This window comes from Salvelinus fontinalis, unplaced genomic scaffold, assembly GCF_029448725.1.
Source record: "Salvelinus fontinalis isolate EN_2023a unplaced genomic scaffold, ASM2944872v1 scaffold_0082, whole genome shotgun sequence".
In the NCBI taxonomy this organism is placed as follows: Eukaryota; Metazoa; Chordata; class Actinopteri; order Salmoniformes; family Salmonidae; genus Salvelinus; species Salvelinus fontinalis.
Genome location: NW_026600291.1, coordinates 224,150 through 244,196, shown reverse-complemented (window position 1 = coordinate 244,196; position 20,047 = coordinate 224,150). Strand labels below are relative to the sequence as shown.

At 45.1% G+C, this 20,047-nt stretch overlaps 1 protein-coding gene across 1 annotated transcript in view; it reads left to right on the top strand.

The window, feature by feature from the left end:
* The window catches only part of LOC129842969 (protein sidekick-1-like), a 343,828-nt gene that overhangs the window by 239,080 nt on the left and 84,701 nt on the right, over window positions 1-20,047 (top strand). The window contains exons 24-26 of the mRNA XM_055911690.1: window positions 4,930-5,116; window positions 8,133-8,231; window positions 16,166-16,360. Coding sequence (XP_055767665.1) covers window positions 4,930-5,116; window positions 8,133-8,231; window positions 16,166-16,360 — 481 coding nt within the window. The remainder of the gene's footprint in view (window positions 1-4,929; window positions 5,117-8,132; window positions 8,232-16,165; window positions 16,361-20,047) is intronic.

Below are 20,047 nucleotides of genomic sequence, written 5' to 3'. Positions count from 1 at the left end.
AGTCTGGGTTATAGTCTATCTGGGTTATAGTCTATCTGGGTTATAGTCTATCTGGGTTATAGTCTGTCTGGGTTATAGTCTGGGTTATAGTCTGTCTGGGTTATAGTCTGTCTGGATTATAGTCTGTCTGGGTTATAGTCTGTCTGGGTCATAGTCTGTCTGGGTCATAGTCTGTCTGGTTTATAGTCTGTCTGAGTTATAGTCTGTCTGGGTTATAGTCTGGGTTATAGTCTGTCTGGGTTATAGTCTGTCTGGGTTATAGTCTGTCTGGGTTATAGTCTGTCTGGTTTATAGTCTGTCTGGGTCATAGTCTGTCTGGGTCATAGTCTGTCTGGTTTATAGTCTGTCTGAGTTATAGTCTGTCTGGGTTATAGTCTGGGTTATAGTCTGTCTGGGTTATAGTCTGTCTGGCTTATGGTCTGTCTGGGTTATAGTCTGTCTGGGTTATAGTCTGTCTGGTTTATAGTCTGTCTGTCTGGGTTATAGTCTGTCTGGGTTATAGTCTGTCTGGGTTATAGTCTGTCTGGGTTATAGTCTGTCTGAGTTATAGTCTGTCTGGGTTATAGTCTGTCTGAGTTATAGTCTGTCTGGGTTATAGTCTGTCTGGGTTATAGTCTGTCTGAGTTAAAGTCTTTCTTGTTTATAGTCTGTCTGAGTTATAGTCTGGGTTATAGTCTGTCTGGGTTATAGTCTGTCTGGGTTATAGTCTGTCTGGGTTATAGTCTGTCTGAGTTTTAGTCTGTCTGGGTTATGGTCTGTCTGGGTTATAGTCTGTCTGGGTTATAGTCTGGGTTATAGTCTGTCTGGGTTATAGTCTGGGTTATAGTCTGTCTGGGTTATAGTCTGTCTGGGTTATATTCTGTCTGGGTCATAGTCTGTCTGGGATATAGTCTGTCTGGGTTATAGTCTGTCTGGGTCATAGTCTGTCTGAGTTATAGTCTGTCTGGGTTATAGTCTGTCTGGGTTATAGTCTGTCTGAGTTATAGTCTGGGTTATAGTCTGTCTGAGTTATAGTCTGTCTGGTTTATAGTCTGAAATATAGTCTGAGTTATAGTCTGTCTGAGTTATAGTCTGTCTGGGTTATGGTCTGTCTAAGTAATAGTCTGAGTTATAGTCTGTCTGGGTTATAGTCTGTCTGGTTTATAGTCTGAGTTATAGTCTGGGTTATAGTCTGTCTGAGTTATAGTCTGTCTGGGTTATAGTCTGTCTGAGTTATAGTCTGAGTTATAGTCTGTCTGAGTTATAGTCTGTCTGGGTTATTGTCTGTCTGGGTTATAGTCTGTCTGAGTTATAGTCTTTCTGAGTTATAGTCTGTCTGGGTTATAGTCTGGGTTATAGTCTGTCTGAGTTATAGTCTGTCTGGGTTGTAGTCTGTCTGGGTCGTAGTCTGTGTTATAGTCTGTCTGAGTTATAGTCTGTCTGAGTTATAGTCTGTCTGGGTTATAGTATGTTTCGGTTATAGTCTGGGTTATAGTCTGTCTGAGTTATAGTCTGTCTGAGTTATAGTCTGTCTGGGTTATAGTCTGTCTGGTTATAGTCTGTCTGGGTTATAGTCTGTCTGGGTTATAGTCTGTCTGGGTTATAGTCTGTGAGTTATAGTCTGTCTGAGTTATAGTCTGTCTGGGTTATAGTCTGGGTTATAGTCTATCTGGGTTATAGTCTATCTGGGTTATAGTCTGTCTGGGTTATAGTCTGGGTTATAGTCTATCTGGGTTATAGTCTGTCTGGGTTATAGTCTCTCTGGGTTATAGTCTGTCTGGGTTATAGTCTGTCTGGGTTACAGTCTGTCTGGGTTATAGTCTGGGTTATAGTCTGTCTGGGTTATAGTCTGTCTGGGTTATAGTCTGGGTTATAGTCTGTCTGGTTATAGTCTGTCTGGTTTATAGTCTGTCTGGGTTATAGTCTGTCTGGTTTATTGTCTGGGTTGTTGTCTGTCTGGGTTATAGTCTGTCTGGGTTATAGTCTGGGTTATAGTCTGTCTGGTTATAGTCTGTCTGGTTATAGTGTGGGTTATAGTCTGTCTGGTTATAGTCTGTCTGGGTTATAGTCTGGGTTATAGTCTGTCTGGGTTATAGTCTGTCTGGTTATAGTTTGTCTGGGTTATAGTCTGTCTGGTTTATTGTCTGGGTTATAGTCTGTCTGGGTTATAGTCTGTCTGGGTTATAGTCTGTCTGGGTTATAGTCTGGGTTATAGTCTGTCTGAGTTATAGTCTGTCTGGGTTATAGTCTGTCTGGGTTATAGTCTGTCTGGGTTATAGTCTGGGTTATAGTCTGCCTGGGTTATAGTCTGGGTTATAGTATGTCTGAGTTATAGTCTGTCTGAGTTATATTCTGTCTGGGTTATAGTCTGTCTGGGTTATAGTCTGTCTGGGTTATAGTCTGTCTGGGTTATAGTCTGTCTGGGTTATAGTCTGTCTGAGTTATAATGTGTCTGGGTTATAGTCTGTCTGGGTTATAGTCTGGCTGGGTCATAGTCTGTCTGGGTTATAGTCTGTCTGGTTATAGTCTGTCTGGGTTGTAGTCTGTCTGGGTCGCAGTCTGTGTTATAGTCTGTCTGAGTTATAGTCTGTCTGAGTTATAGTCTGTCTGGGTTATAGTATGTTTCGGTTATAGTCTGGGTTATAGTCTGTCTGAGTTATAGTCTGTCTGAGTTATAGTCTGTCTGGGTTATAGTCTGTCTGGGTTATAGTCTGTCTGGTTATAGTCTGTCTGGGTTATAGTCTGTCTGGGTTATAGTCTGTCTGGGTTATAGTCTGTGAGTTATAGTCTGTCTGAGTTATAGTCTGTCTGGGTTATAGTCTGGGTTATAGTCTATCTGGGTTATAGTCTATCTGGGTTATAGTCTATCTGGGTTATAGTCTATCTGGGTTATAGTCTGTCTGGGTTATAGTCTGTCTGGGTTATAGTCTGTCTGGGTTATAGTCTGTCTGGGTTATAGTCTGTCTGGGTTATAGTCTGTCTGGGTTATAGTCTGTCTGGGTTATAGTCTGTCTGGGTTATAGTCTGTCTGGGTTATAGTCTGTCTAGGTTATAGTCTGTCTGGGTTATAGTCTGTCTGGGTTATAGTCTGTCTGGGTTATAGTCTGGGTTATAGTCTGTCTGGGTTATAGTCTGTCTGGGTTATAGTCTGTCTGGTTATAGTCTGTCTGGTTTATAGTCTGTCTGGGTTATAGTCTGTCTGGTTTATTGTCTGGTTTATAGTCTGTCTGGGTTATAGTCTGTCTGGTTTATTGTCTGGGTTATAGTCTGTCTGGTTATAGTCTGTCTGGTTATAGTGTGGGTTATAGTCTGTCTGGTTATAGTCTGTCTGGGTTATAGTCTGGGTTATAGTCTGTCTGGGTTATAGTCTGTCTGGTTATAGTCTGTCTGGGTTATAGTCTGTCTGGGTTATAGTCTGTCTGGGTTATAGTCTGGGTTATAGTCTGGGTTATAGTCTGTCTGAGTTATAGTCTGTCTGGGTTGTAGTCTGTCTGGGTTATAGTCTGTCTGGGTTATAGTCTGGGTTATAGTCTGTCTGGGTTATAGTCTGGGTTATAGTATGTCTGAGTTATATTCTGTCTGAGTTATATTCTGTCTGGGTTATAGTCTGTCTGGGTTATAGTCTGTCTGGGTTATAGTCTGTCTGGGTTATAGTCTGTCTGGGTTATAGTCTGTCTGAGTTATAATGTGTCTGGGTTATAGTCTGTCTGGGTTATAGTCTGGCTGGGTCATAGTCTGTCTGGGTTATAGTCTGTCTGGTTATAGTCTGTCTGGGTTATAGTCTGGGATATAGTCTGTCTGGGTTATAGTCTGTCTGGGTTATAGTCTGGGTTATAGTCTGTCTGGGTTATAGTTTGTCTGGGTTATAGTCTGTCTGGGTTATAGTCTGTCTGGGTTATAGTCTGGGTTATAGTCTGTCTGGGTTATAGTCTGTCTGGGTTATAGTCTGGTATATAGTCTGTCTGGGTTATAGTCTGTCTGGGTTATAGTCTGGGATATAGTCTGTCTGGGTTATAGTCTGGGTTTTAGTCTGTCTGTTTTTTTTATTTTTATTTATTTATTTATTACCCCATTTTTCCCCAATTTCGTGATTTCCAATTGGTAGTTACAGTCTTGTCTCATCGCTTCAACTCCCATATGGACTCGGGAGAGGTGAAGGTCGAGAGCCGTGCGTCCCCTGAAACACAACCCAAATCAAGCTGCACTGCTTCTTGACACAATGCCCACTTAACCCGGAAGACAGCCACACCGATGTGTCAGAGGAAACACTGTACACCTGGCGACCTTGTCAGCGTGCACTGCCCCCGGTCCACCACCTAGCTTCTGGGCCTGAGTAACAGGCAGTTTACTTTGGGCACGCTTGTCATCCGGACGTGAAAATACTGCGCCCTAGCCCAAAGAGGTTAAGGACAACAAAGTCAAGGTATTGGATTGGCCATCACAAAGCCCTGACCTCAATCCTATAGAAAATTTGTGGGCAGAACTGAAAAAGCATGTGTGAGCAAGGAGGCTTACAAACCTGACTCAGTTACACCAGCTCTGTCAGGAGGAATGGTCCAAAATCCACCCAACTTATTGTGGGAATCTTGTGGAAGGCTACCCGAAACGTTTGACCCAAGTTAAACAATTTATAGGCAATGCTACCAAATACTAATTGACTGTTGTAAACTTCTGACCCAATGGGAATGTGATGAAAGAAATAAAAGATGAAATAAATCATTCTCTCTACTATTATTCTGACATTTCACATTCTTAAAATAAAGTGGTGATCCTAACTGACGGAAAACAGGGAATTTTTTACTTGGATTAAATGTCAGGAAATGTGTGAAACTGAGTTTATATCTATTTGGCTGAGGTGTATGTAAACTTCCCGACTTCAATTGTATGTCTTCTATTACAAGGTCTTATTTCTGTGTCAACCGTTTGTCTCAAACTGTGTGTGTGTCCCAGGTGTTGTACGCGGTGAAGGATTGTGTGGACCCCCCCTCAGTGTGGTCCGTCCCAGGAGAGAGGAGTGTATCTGTCCTCCTAGGGGAACTACTGAAGTACACAGTCTACCAGATTCAGCTGGTAGCATTCACACAGCTGGGAGACGGACCGCCGAGCCCCAAAACACTACACAGGACCAAGGACGACGGTAGGGACACGCACACTGTCTCTATCTCCCGCCTCTCTCTCTCTCTCTCTCCCTCCTATCTCTCTCTCTCTCTCTCTCTCTCTCTCTCTCTCTCTCTCTCTCTCTCTCTCTCTCTCTCTCTCTCTCTCTCTCTCTCTCTCTCTCTCTCTCTCTCTCTCTCTCTCTCTCTCTCATGCCTCCCTCTCTTTCTCTCTCTCTGTCTCTCTCTCTCTCTCCCGCCTCCCTCTCTCTCTCTCTCGCTCTCTCTCTCCCGCCTCCCTCTCTTTCTCTCTCTCTCACTCTGTCTCTCTCTCTCTCTCTCCCGCCTCCCTCTCTTTCTCTCTCTCGCTCGCTCTGTCTCTCTCTCTCTCTCTCTCTCTCTCTCTCTCTCTCTCTCTCTCTCCTTCCATGTCATACTGTGTCCTGTCCTCCATATCTTTAACACATAACTTCACTGTGTCTCTGGTCACTCAACCATAACACAAGATGCTGCTGCCCTTCCTCCCACCCTGTTTCTCACACACACACACGCACGCACGCACGCACACACGCCCTGCCATTGTTGTGTCATCACAGTCTAACAGTTGTCCAGGAAAACGTCGACACCTCTCCTCTCTTCCACTTCTCTTTTTTTTTTTACTTCTCCTCTCCTCTCCTCCCTTCCCCTCCCCTCCCCTCCTCCTCCCCTCTCCACCCCTCCCCTCCTACTCCCCTCCCCTCCCTTCCCCTCCCACCCTCCTCCCATCTCCTCCCCCCCATCCCATCTCCTCCCCTCCCACCCTCCTCCTCCCATCTCCTCCCATCCCCTCCCCACCCTCCTCTCCTTTCCTCCACTCCCCTCTCCCTCCCTCCCACCCTCCTCCCCGCTCCTCCCCTCCCACCCTCCTCCTCCCATCTCCTCTCCTCTCCTCCCCTCCCTCTCTCCCTTCCCCCCGGTCTCTCTCTCTCTCTCTCTCTCTCTCTCTCTCTCTCTCTCTCTCTCTCTCTCTCTCTCTCTCTCTCTCTCTCTGTCCCTTTGCTCAGTTTAAACTGAACTGAATCGGTGGCACACAGACCTGCCTCTCCTGTCCATCCTCCCAAATAATAGCTACTCCTCAACACCCCATGTTATATCACCTTTATAACTCACCCCCCATGTTATATCACCTTTATATCAACCCCCCATGTTATATCACCTTTATATCAACACCCCATGTTATATCACCTTATAACTCACCCCCCATGTTATATCACCTTTATAACTCACCCCCCATGTTATATCACCTTTATAACAACCCCCCATGTTATATCACCTTTATAACTCACACCCCATGTTATATCACCTTTATATCAACACCCCATGTTATATCACCTTTATATCAACACCCCATGTTATATAACCATTATAACTCACCCCCCATGTTATATCACCTTTATAAATCACCCCCCATGTTATATCACCTTTATATCTCACCCCCCATGTTATATCACCTTTATAACTCACCCCCCATGTTATATCACCTTTATTACTCACCCCCCATGTTATATCACCTTTATATCTCACCCCCATGTTATATCACCTTTATATCAACCCCCATGTTATATCACCTTTATATCAACACCCCATGTTATATGACCTTTATATCAACCCCCCATGTTATATCACCTTTATATCAACCCCCCATGTTATATCACCTTTATATCAACACCCCATGTTATATCACCTTTATATCAACACCCCATGTTATATCACCTTTATAACTCACCCCCCATGTTATATGACCTTTATATCAACCCCCCATGTTATATCACCTTTATATCAACCCCCCATGTTATATCACCTTTATATCAACACCCCATGTTATATCACCTTTATATCAACACCCCATGTTATATCACCTTTATATCAACCCCCCATGTTATATCACCTTCATATCAACACCCCATATTATATCACCTTTATAACTCACCCCCCATGTTATATCACCTTTATTACTCACCCCCCATGTTATATCACCTTTATATCTCACCCCCATGTTATATCACCTTTATATCAACCCCCATGTTATATCACCTTTATATCAACACCCCATGTTATATGACCTTTATATCAACCCCCCATGTTATATCACCTTTATATCAACCCCCCATGTTATATCACCTTTATATCAACACCCCATGTTATATCACCTTTATATCAACACCCCATGTTATATCACCTTTATAACTCACCCCCCATGTTATATGACCTTTATATCAACCCCCCATGTTATATCACCTTTATATCAACCCCCCATGTTATATCACCTTTATATCAACACCCCATGTTATATCACCTTTATATCAACACCCCATGTTATATCACCTTTATATCAACCCCCCATGTTATATCACCTTCATATCAACACCCCATATTATATCACCTTTATATCAACACCCCATGTTATATCACCTTTATAACTCACCCCCCATGTTATATCACCTTTATATCAACACCCCATGTTATATCACCTTTATAACTCACCCCCCATGTTATATCACCTTTATAACTCACCCCCCATGTTATATCACCTTTATATCAACACCCCATGTTATATCACCTTATAACTCACCCCCCATGTTATATCACCTTTATATCAACACCCCATGTTATATCACCTTATAACTCACCCCCCATGTTATATCACCTTTATAACTCACCCCCCATGTTATATCACCTTTATAACAACCCCCCATGTTAAATCACCTTTATATCAACACCCCATGTTATATCACCTTTATAACTCAACCCCCATGTTATATGACCTTTATGTTTGTCATGTCTTTTACTATCACATGGATGACAGCATGATGTTCTGTGTTTTAATGATGTTGTGAAGCTAAATGATAATAAATCCCTCCCTCCCTCCTCCCCCTCCTCCCTCCACCCCTCCTCCCTCCTCCCCCTCCCCCCCCCCTCCCTCCCTCCCCACTCCCTCCCCCTCCCTCCCTCCCTCCCCCCCTCCCCCCCCCCCCCCCTCTTCCCCCCCTCCCCCCCCTCCCCCTCATCTCTCTATAGTTCCAGGTCCCCCAGTGAGGCTGTTGTTTCCAGAGGTCAGTCTGACGTCTGTCAGGGTGGTGTGGCAGCCTCCTACTGACCCCAACGGGATTATCATGGGTGAGACACAGTCTTAACACACACACACACACACACACACACACACACACACACACACACACACACACACACACACAGTCTTAACACACACACACACACAGTCTTAACACACACACACACACACACACACACACAAACACACACACACACACACACACACACACACAGTCTTAACACACACACACACACACATACACACACACACACACACACACACAGACACACACAGACACACCGTCTTAACACACTCACACACACAGTCTTAACACACACAGACACACCGTCTTAACACACACACACACACACAGTCTTAACACACACACACACACACACACTAAGACCTAAGGAGTCTGGAAGTGTAAATGAAAGTGTTCTAATGGGAGAGAGGATATATTGAAACCTAGGAGAGGGAGAAAAGAGGAGAATAGATATAGAGTGAAATAGAACAGATAGATAGATCTAGAGAGATGGCAGCCGAGAGATCTAGAGAGAAGACAGGGATTCTCAGAGGGGTGAGGTTGCAAGGACAGGTGTAGAGCTGAACAGAGAGAGAGAGCGATCTAGTGAGACGGCAGCAGGCATGGACTAGATATAGATATAGAGTGAAATAGAAGAGATAGAGAGATCTAGAGAGAAGACAGGGATTCTCAGAGGGGTGAGGTGGCAAGGACAGGTGTAGAGCTGAATAGAGAGAGAGAAAATGATAGAGATAAAAAGGAGAATGTGAATAGTGTTGTTTTGTCCTCTGCGGGCAAGGACAGACAGGACAGACAGATAGAGTGATGTGTTGCAGGGGGGAAGACATTTAGCGTGACACCACCATTTGACAGAGGACATCTGTCTTTCCTCGCCTCACAAGCACAGCAAGGACACAGAGAGAGAGAGAGAGAGAGAGAGCGGGCAGAGAGGGGGGTGAGAGAGGGGGGGTGAGAGAGAGAGAGATGAGAGAGAGAGACTACCAACTATTGGTAGTTGGGTAAATATTAAAAGCAGACATTGAATATCCCTTTGAGCATGGTGAAGTTATTAATTACACTTTGGATGGTGTATTAATACACCCAGTCACCACCATGATACAGGCGTCCTTCCTAACTCAGTAGCCGGAGAGGAAAGAAACGGCTCACGGATTTCACCATGAGGTCAATCGTGACTTTAAAACAGTTACAGAGTTTAATGGCAGTGATAGGAGAATGGTGAGGATGGATCAACAACATCACTCCACAATACTAACCTAAACCTAATAAAAGAAGGAAGCCTGAAAATTAAAAAAATATTTTGAAAACATGCATCCTGTTTGCAACAAGGCATGTAAGTAAAACTGCAAAGAATTTGGCAAAGAAATTACATTTTGGTCCTGAATATAATGCATTATGTTTGGGGCAAATCCCACACAACACATTATTCAGTACCACTCTTCATATTTCCAAGCACGGTGGTGGCTGCATCATGTTATGGGTATGCTCAGGCAAAACCTTGTTCAGTCTGCTTTCCAACAGACACTGCGAGACATATTTCAGCAGGACAATAACCTAAAACACAAGGCCAAATCTACACCGGGTTTGCTTACCAAGATGACAGTGAATGTTCCTGTGTGGCCTAGTTACAGTTATGACTTAAATCGTTTTTAAATCTAACAACCAACTTGACAGAAATGGAAGAATTTGAAAAATAATAATGTGTAAATATTGTACAATCCAGGTGTGCAAAGCTGTGAGAGTCTTGCCCAGTCATTATGGGATGTTGTGTGTAGATGTGAGAGACTTGCCCAGTCATTATGGGATGTTGTGTGTAGATGTGAGACTTGCCCAGTCATTATGGGATGTTGTGTGTAGATGTGAGAGACTTGCCCAGTCATTATGGGATGTTGTGTGTAGATGTGAGACTTGCCCAGTCATTATGGGATGTTGTGTGTAGATGTGAGAGACTTGCCCAGTCATTATGGGATGTTGTGTGTAGATGTGAGACTTGCCCAGTCATTATGGGATGTTGTGTGTAGATGTGAGAGTCTTGCCCAGTCATTATGGGATGTTGTGTGTAGATGTGAGAGTCTTGCCCAGTCATTATGGGATGTTGTGTGTAGATGTGAGAGTCTTGCCCAGTCATTATGGGATGTTGTGTGTAGATGTGAGAGTCTTGCCCAGTCATTATGGGATGTTGTGTGTAGATGTGAGAGACTTGCCCAGTCATTATGGGATGTTGTGTGTAGATGTGAGAGACTTGCCCAGTCATTATGGGATGTTGTGTGTAGATGTGAGAGACTTGCCCAGTCATTATGGGATGTTGTGTGTAGATGTGAGAGTCTTGCCCAGTCATTATGGGATGTTGTGTGTAGATGTGAGAGTCTTGCCCAGTCATTATGGGATGTTGTGTGTAGATGTGAGAGACTTGCCCAGTCATTATGGGATGTTGTGTGTAGATGTGAGAGACTTGCCCAGTCATTATGGGATGTTGTGTGTAGATGTGAGAGACTTGCCCAGTCATTATGGGATGTTGTGTGTAGATGTGAGAGTCTTGCCCAGTCATTATGGGATGTTGTGTGTAGATGTGAGAGACTTGCCCAGTCATTATGGGATGTTGTGTGTAGATGTGTGAGAAGAACATTACATTGAATCCATTTAGAATTCAGGCTGTAACACAACAACATGTGGAATATGTCAAAGGGGGTATGAATACTTTCTGAGAGCACTGTAGGTATTGCTACTCGAGAGAAGACAGGCTATGTGCTCACTGCCCACAAAATGAGGTGGAAACTGAGCTGCACTTCCTAACCTGCTCAATGTATGACCATATTAGAGAGACATATTTCCCTCAGATTACACAGATCCACAAAGAATTTCGAAAACAAATCCAATTTTGATAAACTCCCATATCTACAGTGTGTCATCACACCAGCAAGATTTGTGACCTGTTGCCACTAGAAAAGGACAACCAGTGAAGAACAAACACCATTGTAAATACAACCTATATTTATGCTTAACTACTTTCCCTTTTGGACATCATTACAACACTGTATAGAGACATAATATGACATTTGAAATGTCTTTATTCTTCTGGAACTGTGGTCCAAACACACTAAGACAGCCGTGAAGAGGGCACAACAAAGCCTATTCCCCCTCAGGAGACTACAGAGATTTGGCATGGGTCCTCAGATCCTCATAAGGTTCTACAGCTGCACCATCGAGAGCATTCTGACGGGTTGCATCACTGCCTGGTATGGCAACTGCTCGGCCTCCGACTGCAAGGCGCTACAGGGGGTAATGTGTACGGCCCAGTACATCACTGAGGCCAAGCTTCCTGCCATCCAGGACCTCTATACCAGGCGGTGTCAGATGAAGGCCCTAAAAATTGTCAAAGACTCTACCCACCCTAGTCATACTCTTGTCTCTGCTATCGCACGGCAAGCGGTACCGGAGTCCGAGTCTAGGTCCAAGACGCTTCTAAACAGCTTCTCCCCCAATCCATAAGACTCCTGAACATCTAACATCTAGTCACAGGGCTTCCCAGAATCCTCTTTTACGCTGCTGCTACTCTCTGTTTATAATCTATGCATAGTCACTTTAACTCTACCTACATGTACATATGACTGCACATTGACTCTGTACCGGTACCCCCTGTATATAACCTCCACATTGACTCTGTACTGGTACCCCCTGTATATAGCCTCCACATTGACTCTGTACTGGTACCACCTGTATATAGCCTCCACATTGACTCTGTACTGGTACCCCCTGTATATAGCCTCCACATTGACTCTGTACTGGTACCCCCTGTATATAGCCTCCACATTGACTCTGTACAGGTACCCCCTGTATATAGCCTCCACATTAACTCTGTACTGGTACCCCCTGTATATAGCCTCCACATTGACTCTGTACCGGTACACCCTGTATATAGCCTCCACATTGACTCTGTACCGGTACACCCTGTATATAACCTCCACATTGACTCTGTACCGGTACCTCCTGTATATAGCCTCCACATTGACTCTGTACCGGTACCTCCTGTATATAGCCTCCACATTGACGCTGTACTGGTACCTCCTGTATATAACCTCCACATTGACTCTGTACCGGTACCCCCTGTATATAGCCTCCACATTAAATCTGTACCGGTACCCCCTGTATATAACCTCCACATTGACTCTGTACCGGTACCCCCTGTATATAGCCTCCACATTGACTCTGTACTGGTACCCCCTGTATATAGCCTCCACATTGACTCTGTACTGGTACCCCCTGTATATAGCCTCCACATTGACACTGTCCTGTCACCGCCTGTATATAGCCTCCACATTGACTCTGTACAGGTACCCCCTGTATATAGCCTCCACATTGACTCTGTACCGGTACACCCTGTATATAACCTCCACATTGACTCTGTACCGGTACCCCCTGTATATAGCCTCCACATTGACGCTGTACTGGTACCTCCTGTATATAACCTCCACATTGACTCTGTACCGGTACCCCCTGTATATAGCCTCCACATTAACTCTGTACCGGTACCCCCTGTATATAGCCTCCACATTGACTCTGTACTGGTACCCCCTGTATATAACCTCCACATTGACTCTGTACCGGTACCCCCTGTATATAACCTCCACATTGACTCTGTACCGGTACCCCCTGTATATAGCTTCCACATTAACTCTTTACCGGTACCCCCTGTATATAGCCTCCACATTGACTCTGTACCGGTAATACCTGTATATAGCCTCCACATTAACTCTGTACCGATAATACCTGTATACAGCCTCCACATTGACTCTGTACCGGTAATACCTGTATATAGCCTCCACATTAACTCTGTACCGGTAATACCTGTACACAGCCTCCACATTGACTCTACCGGTAATACCTGTATATAGCCTCCACATTAACTCTGTACTGGTACCCCCTGTATATAGCTTCCACATTAACTCTGTACCGGTACCCCCTGTATATAACCTCCACATTGACTCTGTACCGGTACCCCCTGTATATAGCCTCCACATTGACTCTGTACCTGTACCCCCTGTATATAGCCTCCACATTGACTCTGTACTGGTACCCCCTGTATATAACCTCCACATTGACTCTGTACTGGTACCCCCTGTATATAGCCTCCACATTGACTCTGTACTGGTACACCATGTATATAGCCTCCACATTGACTCTGTACCGGTACCCCCTGTATATAACCTCCACATTGACTCTGTACCGGTACCCCCTGTATATAACCTCCATTGTTATTTGACTGCTGCTTTTAACATTTTTGTTACTTTTACTTTTTACTTATTTAAAAAATAATAATCTTAACTTCTTAAAGCGTCGTTGGGCTTATAGGTTAGAGGGCTATAGGGCTTATAGGTTAGAGCTATAGGGCTTATAGATTAGGGCTATAGGGCTTATAGGTTAGGGCTATAGGGCTTATAGGTTAGGGCTATAGGGCTTATAGATTAGGGCTATAGGGCTTATAGGTTAGGGCTATAGTGCTTATAGGTTAGAGGGCTATAGGGCTTATAGGTTAGGGCTATAGGGCTTATAGGTTAGGGCTATAGGGCTTATAGGTTAGGGCTATAGGGCTTATAGGTTAGGGCTATAGGGCTTATAGGTTAGAGGGCTATAGGGCTTATAGGTTAGGGCTATAGGGCTTGTATAGGGCTATAGGGCTTATAGGTTAGAGGGCTATAGGGCTTATAGGTTAGAGGGCTATAGGGCTTATAGGTTAGGGCTATAGCGCTTGTAGGTTAGGGCTATAGGGCTTGTAGGTTAGGGCTATAGAGCTTATAGGTTAGGGCTATAGGGCTTATAGGTTAGGGCTATAGGGCTTATAGGTTAGAGGGCTATAGGGCTTGTAGGTTAGGGCTATAGGGCTTATAGGTTAGGGCTATAGGGCTTATAGGTTAGGGCTATAGGGCTTATAGATTAGGGCTATAGGGCTTATAGGTTAGGGCTATAGGGCTTATAGGTTAGGGCTATAGGGCTTATAGGTTAGGGCTATAGGGCTTATAGGTTAGGGCTATAGGGCTTATAGGTTAGGGCTATAGGGCTTATAGGTTAGGGCTATAGGGCTTATAGGTTATAGGGCTATAGGGCTTGTAGGTTAGGGCTATAGGGCTTATAGGTTAGGGCTATAGGGCTTATAGGTTAGGGCTATAGGGCTTATAGGTTAGGGCTATAGGGCTTATAGGTTAGGGCTATAGGGCTTATAGGTTAGGGCTATAGGGCTTATAGGTTATAGGGCTATAGGGCTTATAGGTTATAGGGCTATAGGGCTTATAGGTTAGGGCTATAGGGCTTATAGGTTAGGGCTATAGGGCTTATAGGTTAGAGGGCTATAGGGCTTATAGGTTAGGGCTATAGGGCTTATAGGTTAGGGCTATAGGGCTTATAGGTTAGGGCTATAGGGTTTATAGGTTAGGGCTATAGGGCTTATAGGTTAGGGCTATAGGGCTTATAGGTTAGGGCTATAGGGCTTATAGGTTAGGGCTATAGGGCTTATAGGTTAGGGCTATAGGGCTATAGGGCTTATAGGTTATAGGGCTATAGGGCTTATAGGTTAGGGCTATAGGGCTTATAGGTTAGGGCTATAGGGCTTATAGGTTAGGGCTATAGGGCTTATAGGTTAGGGCTATAGGGCTTATAGGTTAGGGCTTATAGGTTATAGGGCTATAGGGCTTATAGGTTAGGGCTATAGGGCTTATAGGTTAGGGCTATAGGGCTTATAGGTTAGGGCTATAGGGCTTATAGGTTAGGGCTATAGGGCTTATAGGTTAGGGCTATAGGGCTTATAGGTTAGGGCTATAGGGCTTATAGGTTAGGGCTATAGGGCTTATAGGTTAGGGCTATAGGGCTTATAGGTTAGGGCTATAGGGCTTATAGGTTAGGGCTATAGGGCTTATAGGTTAGGGCTATAGGGCTTAAAGGTTATAGGGCTATAGGGCTTATAGGTTAGGGCTATAGGGCTTATAGGTTAGAGGGCTATAGGGCTTATAGGTTAGGGCTATAGGGCTTAAAGGTTATAGGGCTATAGGGCTTGTAGGTTAGGGCTATAGGGCTTATAGGTTAGGGCTATAGGGCTTAAAGGTTATAGGGCTATAGGGCTTGTAGGTTATAGGGCTATAGGGCTTATAGGTTATAGGGCTATAGGGCTTATAGGTTAGGGCTATAGGGCTTGTCAGTAAGTCAGTCATTTCACTGTAAAGTTGTATTTTGCGCATGTGACAAACACAATTTGATTTGATTTGATTTGTAATGTTTACTGTAATTTTTTTGTTTATTTGACTTTTGTTAATGATCTATTCCACCGCTTTAGCAATGTGTTAACATATGTTTCCCTGCCATTAAAGCCCTTTGATGGAATTCTCCCTCAGAAAGAATGGCAATGAGGTGTTTGTGTGTTTATGTGTGTGTGTGTGTGTGTGTGTGTGTGTGTGTGTGTGTGTGTGTGTGTGTGTGTGTGTGTGTGTGTGTGTGTGTGTGTGTGTGTGTGTGTGTGTGTGTGTGTGTGTGTGTGTGTGTGTGTGTGTGTGTGTGCTGATCTTGTTGAAAGCCTGTTTCCTGTCTTCTGGTGTGGCATCTCCCTTTTGGCTCTAGATCTAAAGTAGGACACACACACACACACACACACACACACACACACACACACACACACACACACACACACACACACACACACACACACACACACACACACACACACACACACACACGGATTCTACATAAAGTAACTCAATCTCTTTCTGTCTCTCCTCCTCCCTCTCTTCCCCCTCCCTACCTCCTCCTCCCCGCCGTCCTCCCTCCTCCCTCTCTTCCCCCTCCCTACCTCCTCCTCCCCGCCGTCCTCCCTCCTCCCTCTCTTCCCCCTCCCTACCTCCTCCTCCTCACTTGTCTCTTCTCTTCCCCCTCCTTACCTCCTCCTCCCCGCCGTCCTCCCTCTTCCCCCTCTCATAGGTTATCAGATAGCTTACCGTCTGGATGCTGGCGACCCCATGCGGTTCACTACGGTGGAGGTGGGGTCGACCGCGCGTCAGTTTACAGTCAGAGGTTTGACCGGAGACCAGGCCTATGTGTTGAAGTTGACCGCTAGGACCTCACAGGGATGGGGCAGAGCTGAGGAAGCTGTAGTTATCACCACCGAACGCAGAGGTAAGTACACACACACCACTGTACACAGAGACACCGTACACAGAGTCACAGTACACAGAGACCCAGTACACAGAGACACCGTACACAGAGACACAGAGACACAGAGACACAGTACACAGAGACACAGAGACACAGAGACACAGAGACACAGAGACACAAAGGCACAGAGACACAGTACACAAAGACACAGAGACACAGAGACACAGTACACAGAGACACAGTACACAGAGACACAGAGACACAGAGACACAGTACACAGAGACACAGTACACAGAGACACAGTACACAGAGACACAGTACACAGAGACACAGAGACACAAAGGCACAGACACACAGTACACAAAGACACAGAGACACAGAGACACAGTACACAGAGACACAGTACACAGAGACACAGAGACACAGTACACAGAGACACAGTACACAGAGACACAGAGACACAGAGACACAGAGACACAAATTCACAGAGACACAGTACACAAAGACACAGAGACACAGAGACACAGTACACAGAGACACAGAGACACAGTACACAGAGACACAGAGACACAGTACACAGAGACACAGAGACACAAAGGCACAGAGACACAGTACACAGAGACACAGTACATAGAGACACAGAGACACAGTACACAGAGACACAGAGACACAAAGGCACAGAGACACAGTACACAGAGACACAGTACACAGAGACACAGAGACACAGAGACACAGAGACACAGTACACAGAGACACAGAGACACAGTACACAGAGACACAGTACACAGAGACACAGTACACAGAGACACAGAGACACAAAGGCACAGAGACACAGTACACAGAGACACAGAGACACAAAGGCACAGAGACACAGTACACAGAGACACAGAGACACAAAGGCACAGAGACACAGTACACAGAGACACAGAGACACAGAGACACAGAGACACAGAGACACAGATACACAGAGACACAGAGACACAGAGACACAGTACACAGAGACACAGAGACACAGAGACACAGTACACAGAGACACAGAGACACAGTACACAGAGACACAGAGACACAGAGACACAGAGACACAGTACACAGAGACACAGTACACAGAGACACAGAGATACAGAGACACAGAGACACAGTGACACAGTACAGAGAGACACAAAGGCACAGAGACACAGTACACAGAGACACAGAGACACAGTGACAAAGTACACAGAGACACAAAGACACAGTACACAGAGACACAGAGACACAGTACACAGAGAGACAGTACACAGAGACACAGAGACACAGAGACACAAAGACACCGTACACAGAGACACAGAGACACAGAGACACAGAGACACAGTACACAGAGACACAGAGACACCGTACACAGAGACACAGTACACAGAGACACAGTACAGAGACACAGAGACACAGTACACAGATACACAGAGACACAGTGACACAGAGACACAGTACACAGAGACACAGAGACACCGTACACAGAGACACAGAGACACAGAGACACAGTACACAGAGACACAGAGACACAGTACACAGAGACACAGTACACAGAGACACAGAGACACAGTACACAGAGACACAGTACACAGAGGCACAGAGACACAGAGACACAGAGACACAGTACACAGAGACACAGAGACACAGTACACAGAGACACAGAGACACAGAGACACAGAGACACAGTACACAGAGACACAGTACACAGAGACACAGAGACACAGAGACACAAAGACACCGTACACAGAGACACAGAGACACAGTACACAGAGACACAGAGACACTGTACACAGAGACACAAAGACACAGTACACAGAGACACAGTACAGAGACACAGTACACAGAGACACAGAGACACATGGACACCGTACACAGAGACACAGAGACACAGTACACAGAGACACAGAGACACCGTACACAGAGACACAAAGACACAGTACACAGAGACACAGTACAGAGACACAGAGACACAGTACACAGATACACAGAGACACAGTGACACAGAGACACAGTACACAGAGACACAGAGACACCGTACACAGAGACACAGTACACAGAGACACAGTACACAGAGACACAGAGACACAGAGACCCAGTACACAGAGGCACAGAGACACAGAGGCACAGAGACACAGAGACACAGAGACACAGAGACACAGTACACAGAGACACAGAGACACAGTACACAGAGACACAGAGACACAGAGACACAAAGACACCGTACACAGAGACACAGAGACACAGAGACACAGTACACAGAGACACAGAGACACTGTACACAGAGACACAAAGACACAGTACACAGAGACACAGTACAGAGACACAGTACACAGAGACACATGGACACCGTACACAGAGACACAGAGACACAGAGACACAGAGACACAGTACACAGAGACACAGAGACACCGTACACAGAGACACAAAGACACAGTACACAGAGACACAGTACAGAGACACAGAGACACAGTACACAGATACACAGAGACACAGGTACACAGAGACACAGAGACACAGAGACACCGTACACAGAGACACAGAGACACAGAGACACAGAGACACAGAGACACAGAGACACAGATACACAGAGACACAGAGACACCGTACACAGAGACACAGAGACACAGTACACAGAGACACAGAGACACAGTACAGAAACACAGAGACACAGAGACACAAAGACACAGAGACACAGAGACACAGAGACACAGTACACAGAGACACAGAGACATAGAGACACAGTACAGAGACACAGAGACACAGAGACACAGAGACACAGTACAGAGACACAGAGATACAGAGACACATGGACACAGAGACACAGAGACACAGTACAGAGACACAGTACACAGAGACACAGAGACACAGGGACACAGAGACACAGTACACAGAGACACAGAGACACAGAGACACAGAGACACAGAGACACAGTACACAGAGACACAGAGACACAGAGACACAGTACACACACACAAACTCTCTCTCATACAGCAAACACACATACAACATATACCATTTAGCAGACACTTGTGTCCACAGCGACAGTCATGGGTGCAGACATTTTACGTACGGGTGATACCGGGAATCCAACCCTTGGTGTTGCAAGCACCTTGTCCTACCATCTGAGCTACATTACTCATTATAAACTGAGACAGCACCTTGTCCTACCGGCTGAGCTACATTACTCATTATAAACTCAGACAGCACCGTGTCCTACCGGCTGAGCTACATTACTCATTATAAACTGAGACAGCACCTTGTCCTACCGGCTGAGCTACATTACTCATTATAAACTGAGACAGCACTGTGTCCTACCAACTGAGCTACATTACTCATTATATACTGAGACAGCACCGTGTCCTACCAACTGAGCTACATTACTCATTATAAACTGAGACAGCACCTTGTCCAACCAACTGAGCTACATTACTCATTATAAACTGAGACAGCACCTCGTCCAACCAACTGAGCTACATTACTCATTATAAACTGAGACAGCACCTTGTCCTACCGGCTGAGCTACATTACTCATTATATACTGAGACAGCACCGTGTCCTACCAACTGAGCTACATTACTCATTATAAGCTGAGACAGCACCTCGTCCAACCAACTGAGCTACATTACTCATTATAAACTGAGACAGCACCGTGTCCTACCAACTGAGCTACATTACTCATTATAAACTGAGACAGCACCTTGT